This window comes from Grus americana, chromosome 8 (genome assembly GCF_028858705.1).
Source record: "Grus americana isolate bGruAme1 chromosome 8, bGruAme1.mat, whole genome shotgun sequence".
Taxonomy (NCBI): domain Eukaryota; kingdom Metazoa; phylum Chordata; class Aves; order Gruiformes; family Gruidae; genus Grus; species Grus americana.
The window spans coordinates 36,349,137-36,362,058 of NC_072859.1; the positions used below are offsets into that span (position 1 = coordinate 36,349,137).

The window sequence follows — 12,922 nt, forward strand, 5'->3', positions numbered from 1 at the left end:
GCGAGGGCGGGCGTCCAGGGGACGGCGGGGTCCCGCGTCCGCCCGCACCGCGGAGCCGCTCGGGGCTCCGGCCCGCTGCCCCCGCTTTGCGTGCCGTGCCGCGGCTGGGCAGACTGGCGGTCGCGCTGCCCTGAGCCTCATCGCAACCAGAAAAACCCCAAACACTTCTTGCCTCGCCGTGGCAGCGGCTGTTAGGGACGTTACAACTAAATTTACGCGAGATTCTGTCCAGGGTTAGACCGGTTTTAGCGCTGGACAAACGAGTGACTGACCGGGGACGTCCCGGATTTACCGGGGCTCGGTACCGCCACTCGTTCAGTTACGGTCCTGCAGAATCGGGTCCTGGAATTCGAAACAACGGTCATAATTTTTAGAAGGACAAGAATATGAGGCTTCTCCTTTCACACAGCTGCTCAAAAAGCAGAATTGCCTTTTATCAAACATATTTCTAAGCGTACAGGCAATTCTCTCAGTTTGCTTTACTGAAGCTCTGCAACATGTCTTGCATCTATCGTCAGGCAGAGCTGAAACAAAGGGGGGGTGAAGCTGGAAACAACGACAAGTTTAATTAAAAACACCTGGCTAGTTAAATACGTGCAGAGAAGCAGACACCCCGGTTATTTACCTCACCTGCGACGGACAAGATGTTGTTTTATTCTCCTGAAATGTCCCGAGAACGCCAGCAATAATTGGTTTGAGGGAACTCTGCGGGCAAGGTTTGTAATCGTGGAAAAAGCGTGCCAGTAACCTACGTCCCCCCTCCGCTGAAAGAAATTTTCTAGTTTTCCGGGGAACTGTGGACAGCCAGTTCATAACACCCTCTGTCCACGGCGCGACCGAAAACATTGATGTTAATTAGCAACATCCGTAGGCTTTCAGGCTTGGTTTCAGAACCGGAGTAACGCTACGGCCTTTGGGCAGCTCAGATGTTCCTTTTTTAGCTTAATGAGAAAGGTTTTATCATAGGATCTTGGAGGCGCGAGCAAGAGCAGAAGCAGCAAGGCAGATTTAGGAGCTGTGAGTCTTAGCTATAGGAATACGCTAGGGCTTTGGGTTTCAGCAGTGTGGAAAACCCTTTCCCATTCACATGTACTCTCGCTTTCCGCCGTGTTTGTCTTCTTTGCTAATACAGAGCTGTAACTCGAATCTTTGTTTAGACTGGGGCGGTGGGGGGAAGCTGTGGTAAACGATGAAGATGAACGGGGGCGGGGGGGGAAGAGAATCCTCTGGTTTTTTTGGTTGCTGGTTTTTGTTGTTGTTGTTGCTGTATGGTGTGGGGTTTTTTTTTTTTTCTTCTCCTCTGCACAAAACCCGGCGCGGGCTCGCTGGCGGAGATAGCGATCCCGCCATGCTCAGAAGGCGGGTTTTGTGCAGGAGGTGAGGCCAGCGAGGCAGGTCCCCGCGCGGCGGGGTCCACCCACTTGAAAACAAAACTTTTTTCCTGCAGGCGCTGAGAGCAGAGACCTGGCGCGGGGTCCCCGGAGCAGCCTCGCCGCGCCCCCGCCGCCCGCCGCGGAGCTGGTATGCGGTAGGGCAGTGCCATGTATTGGAAGAGCGACCCGATGTTCGTCTGCAGGCTGGAGGACAAGGACCTTCCCGCGCTCGGCGGTCCCTCGGAGAAGGTGCGCGGGGCGTCGAGCGAGCGCACCGGGAGCGGGCGGCCGCCGGCGGGGAGGGCTCGGCGCCGGTGCGGGACGGCGGCCGCTTTTGCCGCTTTGCGGCTCCGCCGCTCCCCGCTCGAGTCCAGCGGTCCCGGGCGCGGCGTCTCCGCTTGGCCCCCGCGGAGAAACGCCGGCTCCCGCCGCGACTCTCCCCGGGAGGCCCCGGCGGGACCCCGCAGGTGCCGGCAGACCGGCGGCCCGGGCCGGCGCGGAGCTCCCCGTCTCTCCCGGGTCGAGGCTGGCGGCGGCCGGCGGGGCCGGGCGCTGACCGCGGTCTCCCGTGCGCTCCCCCGCAGGCGAGCCCCGCAGCGGCCGACGAGGACTCCTGCTCTTCTTCCACCGCCCTGTCGCCCTCCTCCTCGCCGCGGTCCATGGCCTCGGGCTCCGGCTGCGCCCCCAGCAAATGCGTGTGCAGCAGCTGCGGCCTGGAGATCGTGGACAAGTACCTGCTGAAGGTAAGAGCGCCCAGCCCGGCGCCTCGGCAGCGGAGGGCCGCCCGGCCTCGGACGGCGGGGCCGGTGGCGGCAGCGTCTCCCCACCGACGTGGCACCGGGCGGTGGCGGCCGCGGGGCCCGGCCCGCTCGCCCGGCGGCGTCCGCCCCGCACAGCCCGGTACCGCGGCGGCGCCCGGGGGAGAACCGGCCGCGGGGAGCGGCGCTGCGGCTGTCTGATGCGCCCGGCGAGCTTCGCGGAGCCGGGCTCAGCGGGCTCCGAGGGAACGTGCCCTCCCGCCCCGGCACGCCTCTCCGAACCGCTTTCCCGCGCCGCTCTTGCTCGAGTTGTCGGCATCCGTGGCGGCGGCGCGGCTTACTGCCCTTCCCACCCGGAACGGCATCCCCTTCGGCTTGCGAGCGGAGTTACTGCGGGAATGGGAGTCTGTAAAAGTGTGAAGTTACTTGCGTGCCTGTCTGCGAGATTCGGGCTTTAAGGGAAAACTGAATTGCTGCTTATGTTTTGGGTAACGCTTTCCTGCGCTGGGATTGCATTCTCTTGACGCGCTGAAGGAGAGAGCGGGGAAGAAAACCAGTGGTTCAGAACGTGGATAACTTCCTTGCCGTCCTGTACGCTCCTGGTTAAGCGGTGGTGGTATGACCCGTTTGTTATTAGCTAAAACAACTCTTCTAGTGCGATGTCGTGAACCTCAAATCAAAAAGTGCCCCTTGAGAAACGTGGAAATTAGTTATTCCTGTAAAATGTGGTCTTGTAATGTCTGTGAAGGGAACAAGCTGCGTGGTTGCAGAGTAGTTTTGCTAGCCTTAGCATTCAGGACTAAGATCACTTACACAAACAGAACCATGTGACTTTAAACATAAAGTGGTAATATGATTGGGAGGGGGGCTATTTTCCTTTTGTATTGCAGCCGTTAAAATTTTCCCGGATCAGACTTTTGCCCTCTTTCCTTTCAAACGTGGGACTAGACAGTCATGCTAAAGTCACTTGATTCTGTTAGATGCAGTTAAATAAAGCCACTGTGTGTCCTGCGAAGTGGAAGTCGGTAATGCCGCTGAAAATCTCTCAATGTTGTTATTAATTTGCTTAGATCTCCGTCGGGGCGAGGAGGTCAAAGGAACGTGTGTGCTGGGTTGGTGTTCATTTAACATAGGGTAGGTGCAGGTGTGGGAGAGCTGCTAATACCTTTTGTTCCGGTAAATCCTTTGCAGCAGGCTGGGTTTGAGCACGAATAGTGCAGCAGGGCTGGGAGCAGAGCTAACTGGAACTTGCTTCCAGTCCCATTAACTCCAGTGACGTTTTGGTAGCTCGTTTGCTGATCGCTGCTGTTTTCTGTCTGAAAGTAAAAGACCTCGGAATTATTTAGCCTTAAGTTTAAATTAGCTGTTACTGCTTCCTGCATAGGCAGAGAAAGGAATCTGCGCTGGTAAACTGGTATCATCAGCAGGATACGTCTTCCAGGTTTAGCCCTGTAAATTAACGCGTAAGGATGTAGATGGGTGACATCAAACGGGACAACTGTCACAGCTCTCGATGTCCCGAAGAGCGTTAGCCTCCGAAGAGCAGGCAGCGAGGTGAGCTTCGTGGGGCCGGGATGTCAGCTTGGCGTTTTGCAGAGCTGGACACCCGCAGCGGGGCTGTGTGCAGGCTCCTCCCGCCTGCGCCGGGGCTCCTGGCGTGGGCCCCCACGGGGGTCGCCCGGGGAGCCTTTGCGCGGGGGGGGACACGGCTCGGCCGGGCCCGGGTGCTGCTGCCCTGTGTGTGTCTGCAGCGCGGCCGTTTTAAGAAATGCTTGGGAGGATCAGTTTGGTGACAGCGGTTATCGACAGTTTCACATTATATTGTGCTGTAAATTTGTCAGCGTGTGCGAAGCTGGCTGCCAACAAGGATAATAGTGGGAGGCTGCTGGGCAACTGCAAACTGTAACGTTATAACCTGAAGAATGGCTGAAACGGGTGACTCCAGCAGGAGTGTTGGAGTCAATACCTGTCTTTGTGGTTTGTCTGGCAGCGTTCTGGTGAAAGGCACATCCTGGATTATCTCAGATCTGCTGCTTTGCCGTAGGTAATATGCGGGCTGTTTGGTATGAGATGAGAAATTGGCTCGGGGGAAAAAAGAAAAAATCCGTACTTACTCATTGTTTGGCTTACAGAATTCCTCCGATGTGGCATGGGATTATCCATAGGGTTATTACTTAATTTTTATGCTCACTGGGAGTCTTGTGTCTTCAAATTATTTAAGTTATTTAGCTGATGTGTGATGCACGATGTCTGCACAATAAAGAGTTCTCTTTGTAGCAATGAAGAAATGAAAATAATTGCGCTCAATTTATTTGTTCAAAAATTATATATGGGTTTTCAAAACTGCTGATTTCTGCTGCTTTCCATGACTGTGTCTAGTTTCACTATGGATATTACTTCTTAAAGGATTGCTGAATTTGCTATTAAAGCAACTGCTGATATTTTGAAACTCTCACTCCATTAACTTTGCTTTAACAGAAACCTGGGCAAATGAAGATGTGGTTCATGGTGTGTTTCCATTTAACAGACTTTCTTTTTCCTTCAATACTTGTGCTTTAAAATTTCAAATCACTTTGCAAAGTTTGTTCTTCGTTAGGCAGGACTTTTCACAGACTGTGAAATAAAAGTATGTAAGTTAGCTGCCTTCCCAAGGTCATGCGAGGCCAAAACTTGCTCTGTTACTCTAATGCCATGAGAACAGAACCGAGCACAAAATATCTACGTGGAACTTGACTCTCTTGCTTCCTCTTCTGGTGCTTTTAATTACAAAACCATGAAAGCTTGTTTTGAAGACCTCCATCAAATTAATTAACCCGTAATGTGCATGCAGTTCTATAGGGAAAATGCTTTGCCTTAAAGATAAATTTGCCATGAATCATGGTGCATGTAATTTTTGGCCTTGTCTGTATGGATGGAAAAAATAGTTTTTGTAAATATGAAATATAATATTGGTAGCACAAACGTTGAGGGGTATTTTTCTTTTGTGTTTTTGCAGGTAAACGACCTCTGCTGGCATGTGCGCTGTCTCTCATGCAGCGTTTGCAGAACGTCTCTAGGAAGGCATACGAGCTGTTACATCAAAGATAAAGATATCTTCTGCAAACTTGATTATTTCAGGTATATCATCATACAGGAATATAATTTTATTAGATAACATGTCACGCTTGCTTGTTACTTTTCACTGAAGCTGCAAGTAAAATGCACATTTGGACTCTCTGGATTTCATTTGCTAGGTTTATTTTCAGTAGTTAAACTGACATTTCTTGCAGAGGGACTTGAGAAACCCCAAGTCTGTCTGATGTAACCACCTACTAAGTCTCCGCCTCTGCCCCTCTGTTTTTATGCATAGCTGCTGCATTTATACAATAATTTACTTCTGTACTTGGGGGGGGGGGAGCAAGTCAGAGTCCCTGCCACAGTGTGGTTGTAAAGCTATCATATGTGCAAAGAATTACCCTTGGGTGATGTCGACTGAGAATGCAAGGTAGAGTTGGGATGGTGCTGTCTGGACTAGCGCTCCGCTGGTACGAGACTTAGGGTACCGCATGGAACTACAGAAACAACCCAGAATAAATCTCGTGATCTTTAAAAGAAGCTTTTGGCAGTTAAATCCTTCTGTGATCAATTTGATTTAGGACATGAAGAATTCTTTTTGTAAAGAAGAATGTTATTTATTTGTGCTGGCATTAAAAGTACTCATGATACAAAATCTTCAGTCCAGAAAGCAGGAAAGAAATTTGCTGTTAACGTTGATGTGATTGCTAGTACTTCCCCAGACCAAACTATTTATGGGATTCTCACCTGCGTAGTGAATAGATTGTTCAGCTAGTCAGTTCTGACGCTGAAAGAGAGGGAGGCGGCAGGCTTAATACTGTGAAGTTCTAGAAGTTCTGTGGGACTTCAAAAAAAGAACTTACGAGTCTGCGAAGGTTTTTCAGGACAAATTCTTATCTACATAATCAACATATCTTGGTGGCTAGTTTCCTCTTCAAAGAGAAATATTCTACTGTAGTAATGTAAATACTTGCAGATATTTGAATTTCTTTTAAAATCATAATGCAATGGCAATTAAGGAAATAACTATTAAGATACAGGGTTTTGCCCTTCTGCTGAAGGGGACTCTGAATGATTAGTGAAGGATGATATAGCTAAATATAATAATTCAGACTACCACCAGAGTAATGTGAAATATATTTGAATAATTGGGAGAATTTTGAACATAGTCAGCTGTTTCCATCTCCCACTCACAGCTTTTTAAAGAGTAATTATCTATATAAAAGGAAAGATGAAGAGTTGTGAATTCCTGTAGCAGTTGAGATGTTTCAATTTTACTCTTTGCCTTATGAAAATATTAACTTATGTAGTTCAGTAGCGGTCTTGCCTTAAGCTATCAGATACAAACTTGCTGATATTTTTTTTCCCCAATAAAAGCACAGTTATGCTGTTCCCTAATTCCTTGTGGTCAGCCTACTTGCTGTGGGTCTCAGCTGAGCTTGGCATATCCTGGTCGCCTCTAACCCTCCCAGAGTCACCCTTTTGGCTGGTGTGGTTAGCGTCTGTGCCTTCACCCTCCCGTTGCCTTTGTTTTTGCAGGCGGTATGGCACCCGCTGTTCCCGCTGTGGGAGGCACATTCATTCTACTGACTGGGTCCGAAGAGCTAAAGGCAACGTATACCACTTGGCATGCTTTGCATGCTTCTCCTGCAAAAGGCAGCTTTCCACTGGAGAGGAGTTTGCTTTGGTTGAAGAGAAGGTCCTTTGTAGAGTACACTACGACTGCATGTTGGACAATCTGAAAAGAGAAGTTGAAAATGGTAACATACTGCTTTTGTGAAGAACTATGTTTGTGGTTTAGTTTTAATTAAATTGTTGGGGTTTACTTCATCTTCCTTATTAAGAGGTAATTACCTAGCTTTACTAAGGCTGGAAGCACAGGTTCTGGAATTAAAACAATGTGCAAATTATTTGATGTTTTAGGTTTTTTTTAAGTTTGTGTAACTTGTTTTCTATCCTAAGGAAAAGAAAGCAAGAGCATATCTAGTTGATAAAATATCATGCTGGGTCTATTCCTTCCCTCACTTGCAAGGGAGTCAGTTGGGGTGTGATGGGTAATGGTGACAGATCGATTTAACTTTGAACAGAATATGGCTTTTTCTAAAGTTGAAATGCAGCTGGCCAGCTACTGTTGGTTATGGTTGGAGGACAGTCTGACTTACAAATAACGTTGTTCTGAGTGTTTAGCAGATGTTGTTTTCTTTTTAATGCTTCAGGTAATGGGATTAGCGTGGAAGGAGCATTACTAACAGAACAAGATGTTAATCATCCAAAACCAGCAAAAAGAGCTCGGACCAGCTTCACAGCAGATCAACTCCAGGTAGAGGCAGTGCTAAAAACTTGTATAGTTCAGGTTTGTGCTGAACCGATAGAAAATCGGATGCGTGTGGAGGGAAAGAAAAAGCTTGCATGCTTTAAACTATTTCATAAACTATCAAGACACAGCATGTTTCTGGAATTGTTTGTTAGCTTCAGCAGTTTAATAGGAAATAGTTACTCTTCAAGCTTTTTATTTCCCTGGGGCAGCCAGTAATTCTACAGAGTGGAAACAAAAAGGTTGTTCTATTTTGATTGCTCGATGAGATCTATTTAATCAGGAATTTACATCGCTACACACAATAAAGACAAAATATTTTTAGAATTATGTAATGTGAAGAGTTGTACTAAAGATGGGTGCTGTATATGACTTCAAGATGTTAACAGGATGGAAGTTTGAATTTTGTTGTAATGCACAACAAGGGCTGCAAAAGATGGTGTTCTCAAAACAGGTAAGTATCATGGGTTCCTGTTTGTGTTCACGTGAACATGGGCTGCCTCCCGGCAATGACCGTTTCTTGTTTTGCTTTGGCTTATAGAGAAGATGAGGAACAGTTGTGCATTTATTTCTTGATTTGCCCTTTTTCCTCCTAAGATGGTTCTCCTGAATACTTGCTTTTTAGATCATATGTTATAGTCTTGGCTATACTTCTGTACACCAGGAAGAGAAACTGTCACCAGGGACTCATCTCTGCTTTCCTTCCTTCTCTTCTTCCCTTATTCCAGCCCTTCCAAAATGCTTCACGTGCTGATTTCCTCAAAGTGTCTTTGAGCTCTGCCTGCTAAAAATACACAAAAGTCATTACAGTCGTGGTGTCATATGTCAAGACCTGGCTTCAGTATTTAATGCTGCACATTTTAGTACTTTTTTCATAAAGCTGGAATACAGGGAAAGTGCATTTGAAGTACTTGGCAGCAATTCTTGTACTGTCCGCTTTGTTCTTGAACATGCGTTATTATGTTTTCCAAATATCCCTTTATACTAGCTCGGCCACTCGCTATATTCCTTTCTGTGGTCAGGACTAAGGGAAGCAGGAGCTAGGAAGTCTGCACGTACCAAATCAAAGCCCTTCCTGCAGGGTCGAGCCTGCGCTGGGAGGGGGATTGCCTGCATCTGCTCTGCTTTCAAGGCTGCTTGTCTCGTTGCTGCCTTGGCAAGGGTTAGCTCAGGACTGCCTCAAGTATGAATTATTTCACGCTCTGGATCACTGCTTCACTTAAATTAGCTTTCTAGGGAAAAACACCATCACCAGGGCCAACTCCCCACGAAAGGGTAGTGGTGAGACCAGATTTAGAGGTTTCAACCCGTAGTGGGAAGGAAGCTGTGGCTTTCTACCTGATCCTAGCTATACATCCCTGCTTTCAGTTTATAACATGTCTTTGAATTTCGGGTCATGTATGGCCACTACACCATTTGTTTTCTGCTGTCTCAGTCTGAGTTCTGTTTTGTTGGCCTGTCCTCCTCTTGTTCATGGTGAAAGCAGTTAAGAAAAGCTAAAGCTGGCGTGTGGCTGTTCAAAGCTTGGTTTGCTATTTCAGCCATGACTAGAGACAGAATGTGTCATTAATACAAAACAAGAATATTAGCAATAATCTGGCAAGGGCTCTGGACATCGTGCTCAAACTTCTGCGAGGGAACTTTCTTTTCCAGCGGCAGCTGAACAGGAGGTAGGCCCAGCCATCGCAATGGGAACTGTATTCAGGGCTGCTTCGTGGTTGCTGTCAATGAAACTTCCATGTTCCTCTCTTTTTTTTTTTTTTCCCCCTCCTGTTTTAAATAGATTGTAACCTACTTCAGGAGGTGTTTGGGATCTTAGGGCCTCTTGTTATTTAATGACCCTTGCTACCTGCTCAGTGCATCTGTCTCTGTACCTGTCCTTGATGCTGGTATGAGACTTCCAGCAAGAGAAGCATCGGAGGGATAAGTGACTGTCAGCATGTAGTAACACACCTCGTGAAGTACTTGTACGAAAGGATGTCCGTGCTTTTTGATGCCTTTCTATGAAACAGTAGGAAAGTAAATAGTTTCAGCATTTGTGAATGTGGAGAAAAGTAGTCTGAATCTTCAAAGATGAAGCAGGCAAAATTTGCAGACCATCAAGGGACAAAGTCCAGAAATGAGAAACTACAGTTTACTAAGTTGCTGGAGATACCCTGCAGATATCCATGAAGCCTTACTTCCTTAAAAAAGGTAAACTCTTACAGGCTCAGAAACTGTTCAGGATGCAGGCTAAGTTGACAACTACTTCCTCAAAAATGTAATTCATGTCCTAATGACAAGTGTTCACTTCAATTTTTCTGTAAAAACATGAGTGTAACCAAACAGTTACCTAGTGCAGGTGAGCTAAGGTGGAGCCTCTGTGTTCCTCAGGTCAGTCAAAGGTAAGTGAGGCACAAAAGTGTTTCCCAGTTGCCTGCATCCGCCATGCAGCTGAAGAGAGGGTTAAGTTGCTCCACATAACACAAGATGTAGATAGTGATTGACAAGTTTGGAGAGGTGGATCAAAGCTCCTTCCTTCCTTACGCTGGGTGCTGTGGTCTGCTGCTATAGGCGTTTTCTTCATCAAGCGTGTTTGAATTGCTTTGCAGGGAATTTTCTCCCACAGTTCTTTTAACGTAATCATGACAGAGCACCTCCTCCACGTTTTACTACTGCTTACTACTTTATTAATTTCTTTAGTTTCTGGTAAATGTCTCGGCTCAGTTAAGCATAGTAAGGGGCTTGTATTTTGACTTTGGGAGAATTTTTTTTTTCCTCAATCCACTGGGGACTGTGTGGGGACTAGCGAATACAACAGTTTCCTAAGAACAGCAAGGAGGACGACCACAGTCTGAGAGGAGTCTCTAATGCTGCTCTCGGGGCCGCACACAAAAAACCTGCAATCTCTTATCTTGCCTTTTCAGGTTATGCAAGCACAGTTTGCTCAGGACAACAATCCAGACGCACAAACGCTTCAGAAACTGGCAGAAAGAACAGGCTTGAGCAGGCGTGTTATACAGGTAACTGCTAAATCACTTGACTAACAAAGTCTGGTACTTGTCCGCCGGAAACGCTTAGGTAGAGCTTTCTCCATGTAGTTATCCTGAGATGGAAAAAGATCTGTGGCAGCTTTAACGTCAGACAGCATCCTTAGTCAGGAATAGGTCTAGAACAACCGTGCTAATTTGGAAAACTTGCTGTATTCCTCTTGCACTTTGTGTGGAGGATTATTAATCTTCCAGGAAGAAACTTCTTAGCCTAAATAGTATAGAAACTGGCACTAAGCTCTTCTAAATATAAATTTCTGACTTCAATAGCCTGTTCTTAAGACCTGCACTCTTTGAAAATGGCTTGTGGTATGACACGTTAGGAGTGAGTGAATATCTAGTGGTCTGCTCTAGAAAGCAGAGTTAAAATACATACCCCGCCATCCAAAACTGAGATACACACAAACTTAGAATCTTTGCTTGAAGATGCCTCTCGGCAAACGTTATACGCGTGCATTTTTTAATACATAAATACAAGGTTTAATATACATTATATTTTTATAGAAATAAAAATAAATTTGCAGTTCCCTTAGCTTCTTGTAGCCTGGAAGATTGGCAGAGTTTCTGTAGAAACAAGGTAGCTGGCAGCTGTGATCAAGCCTTAAAAAAGTGGAAGCTTGCACACCTGTCAACGTGAAAAGAGAAAGGAGGATGTTGTGAAAACCTTGCTTCGCCGTCAGCAGCGTTCAGGCACGGGGACGGCTGTGTGCCGTTACGTGCCGTGGGGCAGCAGTCTAAGCAGTGGTGCGGGGCTGCGGATGCTGTCGCTCAGCCTGGCGGGACGCCTGGCTCCAGGGCCGTGCAGCCCCTCGCCGCGCCGGTCCCTTGCCGGCCGCCGGTCGCCGCAGAAGCTTTCCTGCCTTGACCACGCTTGTTTGAGGCACCGTGTAGGCTTGGAATGAATACTTCATTTGGACTGTCGGTGTTACGGTAAAGGCCCAGCTAACTAACTGAGTTCAGCTGAAGTTAGAACTCTGAGGTTTTTATTATGCTAATGTCGAAAGATAATGCAATCTATCAACGTGATGTAAATTTTCCCCCCTTTTCAGGTGTGGTTTCAAAATTGCAGAGCACGCCATAAGAAACACGTTAGTCCTAATCATTCATCTACTGCTCCTATCACAGCAGTTCAGCCCTCCAGGCTGTCTCCACCCATGTTAGAAGAAATGGCATACTCTGCGTACGTACCCCAGGACGGGACTATGTTAACCGCTCTACACAGCTATATGGATGGTAGGTGTAACAACTTTACGTATCCAAGTAAAATCATTATTGACTGTAGCAAGACCAGTTTACCAAGTGCCAATTAAAGAAACTTAATGGATTTCTAATTTCTAGTATTCTATAAAGAATATCTTCATACTGTACTTGCTATCTGTACCTCGTTAAGAAGTGTGCCTCTTCAAGCAGTAGCCCTTCACTGTAAGAACGCAGCTGAAGATCTGGGTATGAAGACCACTTTTTGTGCTTCCTCCAAACAATGAATACTAGTAATAAGAAATCAAACACTTTCTTAAACATCCATGCCACGTTTTTAATAATAAGTAATTTAAATGAAAACTGTTTGCCACCCACTCCCTGACTCTTACCCCGAGGATTGTTGGTATACTCAATCCAGCAGCTTCACTGAAAACTTAAGCTTCCCTCGCAGTAACAGGCGGTGGAGGGAGCTGTTTCAGTCATCGCGTGTCTTATGACCCAGCAAGTCAACAACTTTGGCTCGTATTTGTGACTAGGAGAGACTGTGAAGGTTTTGGGAGAGCTCGACTCTGAGCTGCACGTGTGGCCTGAGCTGATTTTTCTCCAAAGCAGTGGTGTGAGGTGGGCTGTGGGTGGAGGGGTGTGACTGCCGGGCTAGGGAAAACAGAGCATGCTGCGGTGGTTGGGACCAGTGAGCTGTTACTACACAGTGGGATTTACTAGCTTATAATATTTGTCTACCTCCAATGAAGTTGACCAGTAAATATTTCTGCTTTTGTAGCTCATTCACCTACAGCTCTTGGACTCCAGCCTTTGCTACCCCATTCAATGACACAACTGCCAATAAGTCACACCTAATTCCTTTCTGTCAGGGATATAAGCTAATTAAGGATGTAACCTTAAGTCATTTATTGTGAATTAAAAATATCATTGGAAAGATATTAATGTTAACTTTTTATTTAACATCTAAAGCATTTTCAAGATCATTTTTGCTGCCCAGGTACGTAAGTATATTTAGCCTGCAAGACACTTTTATGGATCCTGCATAAATAACTATTACATTGTTTACAAGCCTTATTAAACACCTTTTTGTATTGTCTGGAAGTAGTCCACTCTAGTTATGTGTGTGTTAATTTATTTGTCATCAAAAGAGCACTTTGCCTAAAAGAAAGGACTGACAATTGTGCAAAATGT

At 46.6% G+C, this 12,922-nt stretch overlaps 1 protein-coding gene across 2 annotated transcripts; it reads left to right on the forward strand.

The window, feature by feature from the left end:
- Positions 1 to 1,373: 1,373 nt before the first annotated feature.
- LHX8 (LIM homeobox 8) lies at positions 1,374 to 12,586 on the forward strand. Of its 2 annotated transcripts, none has more exons than XM_054833821.1 (8): positions 1,374 to 1,695; positions 1,947 to 2,116; positions 5,127 to 5,248; positions 6,725 to 6,945; positions 7,402 to 7,505; positions 10,406 to 10,501; positions 11,578 to 11,761; positions 12,510 to 12,586. In XM_054833821.1, exons 1-8 carry the CDS (start codon positions 1,542 to 1,544, stop codon positions 12,584 to 12,586), a joined length of 1,128 nt encoding a protein of 375 aa, XP_054689796.1. In that variant the 5' UTR covers positions 1,374 to 1,541. The 2 variants fall into 2 exon arrangements, with proteins under 2 accessions (XP_054689796.1, XP_054689797.1); XM_054833822.1 differs by having other exon boundaries at positions 1,374 to 1,622; positions 1,958 to 2,116.
- The last annotated feature ends 336 nt before the right edge of the window (positions 12,587 to 12,922 follow it).

What these genes read in the sequence shown, in the direction of transcription:
- LHX8 (XM_054833821.1), top strand. Translation starts at nt 1,542, where the DNA reads ATGTATTGGAAGAGCGACCCGATGTTCGTCTGCAGGCTGGAGGACAAG. An exon ending in GGCTCGGCGCCGGTGCGGGA is followed by an intron (nt 1,696 to 1,946) that starts CGGCGGCCGCTT and finishes GTCTCCCGTGCG; the next exon opens with CTCCCCCGCAGGCGAGCCCC. An exon ending in TGAGCAGGCGTGTTATACAG is followed by an intron (nt 10,502 to 11,577) that starts GTAACTGCTAAA and finishes CCCCCTTTTCAG; the next exon opens with GTGTGGTTTCAAAATTGCAG.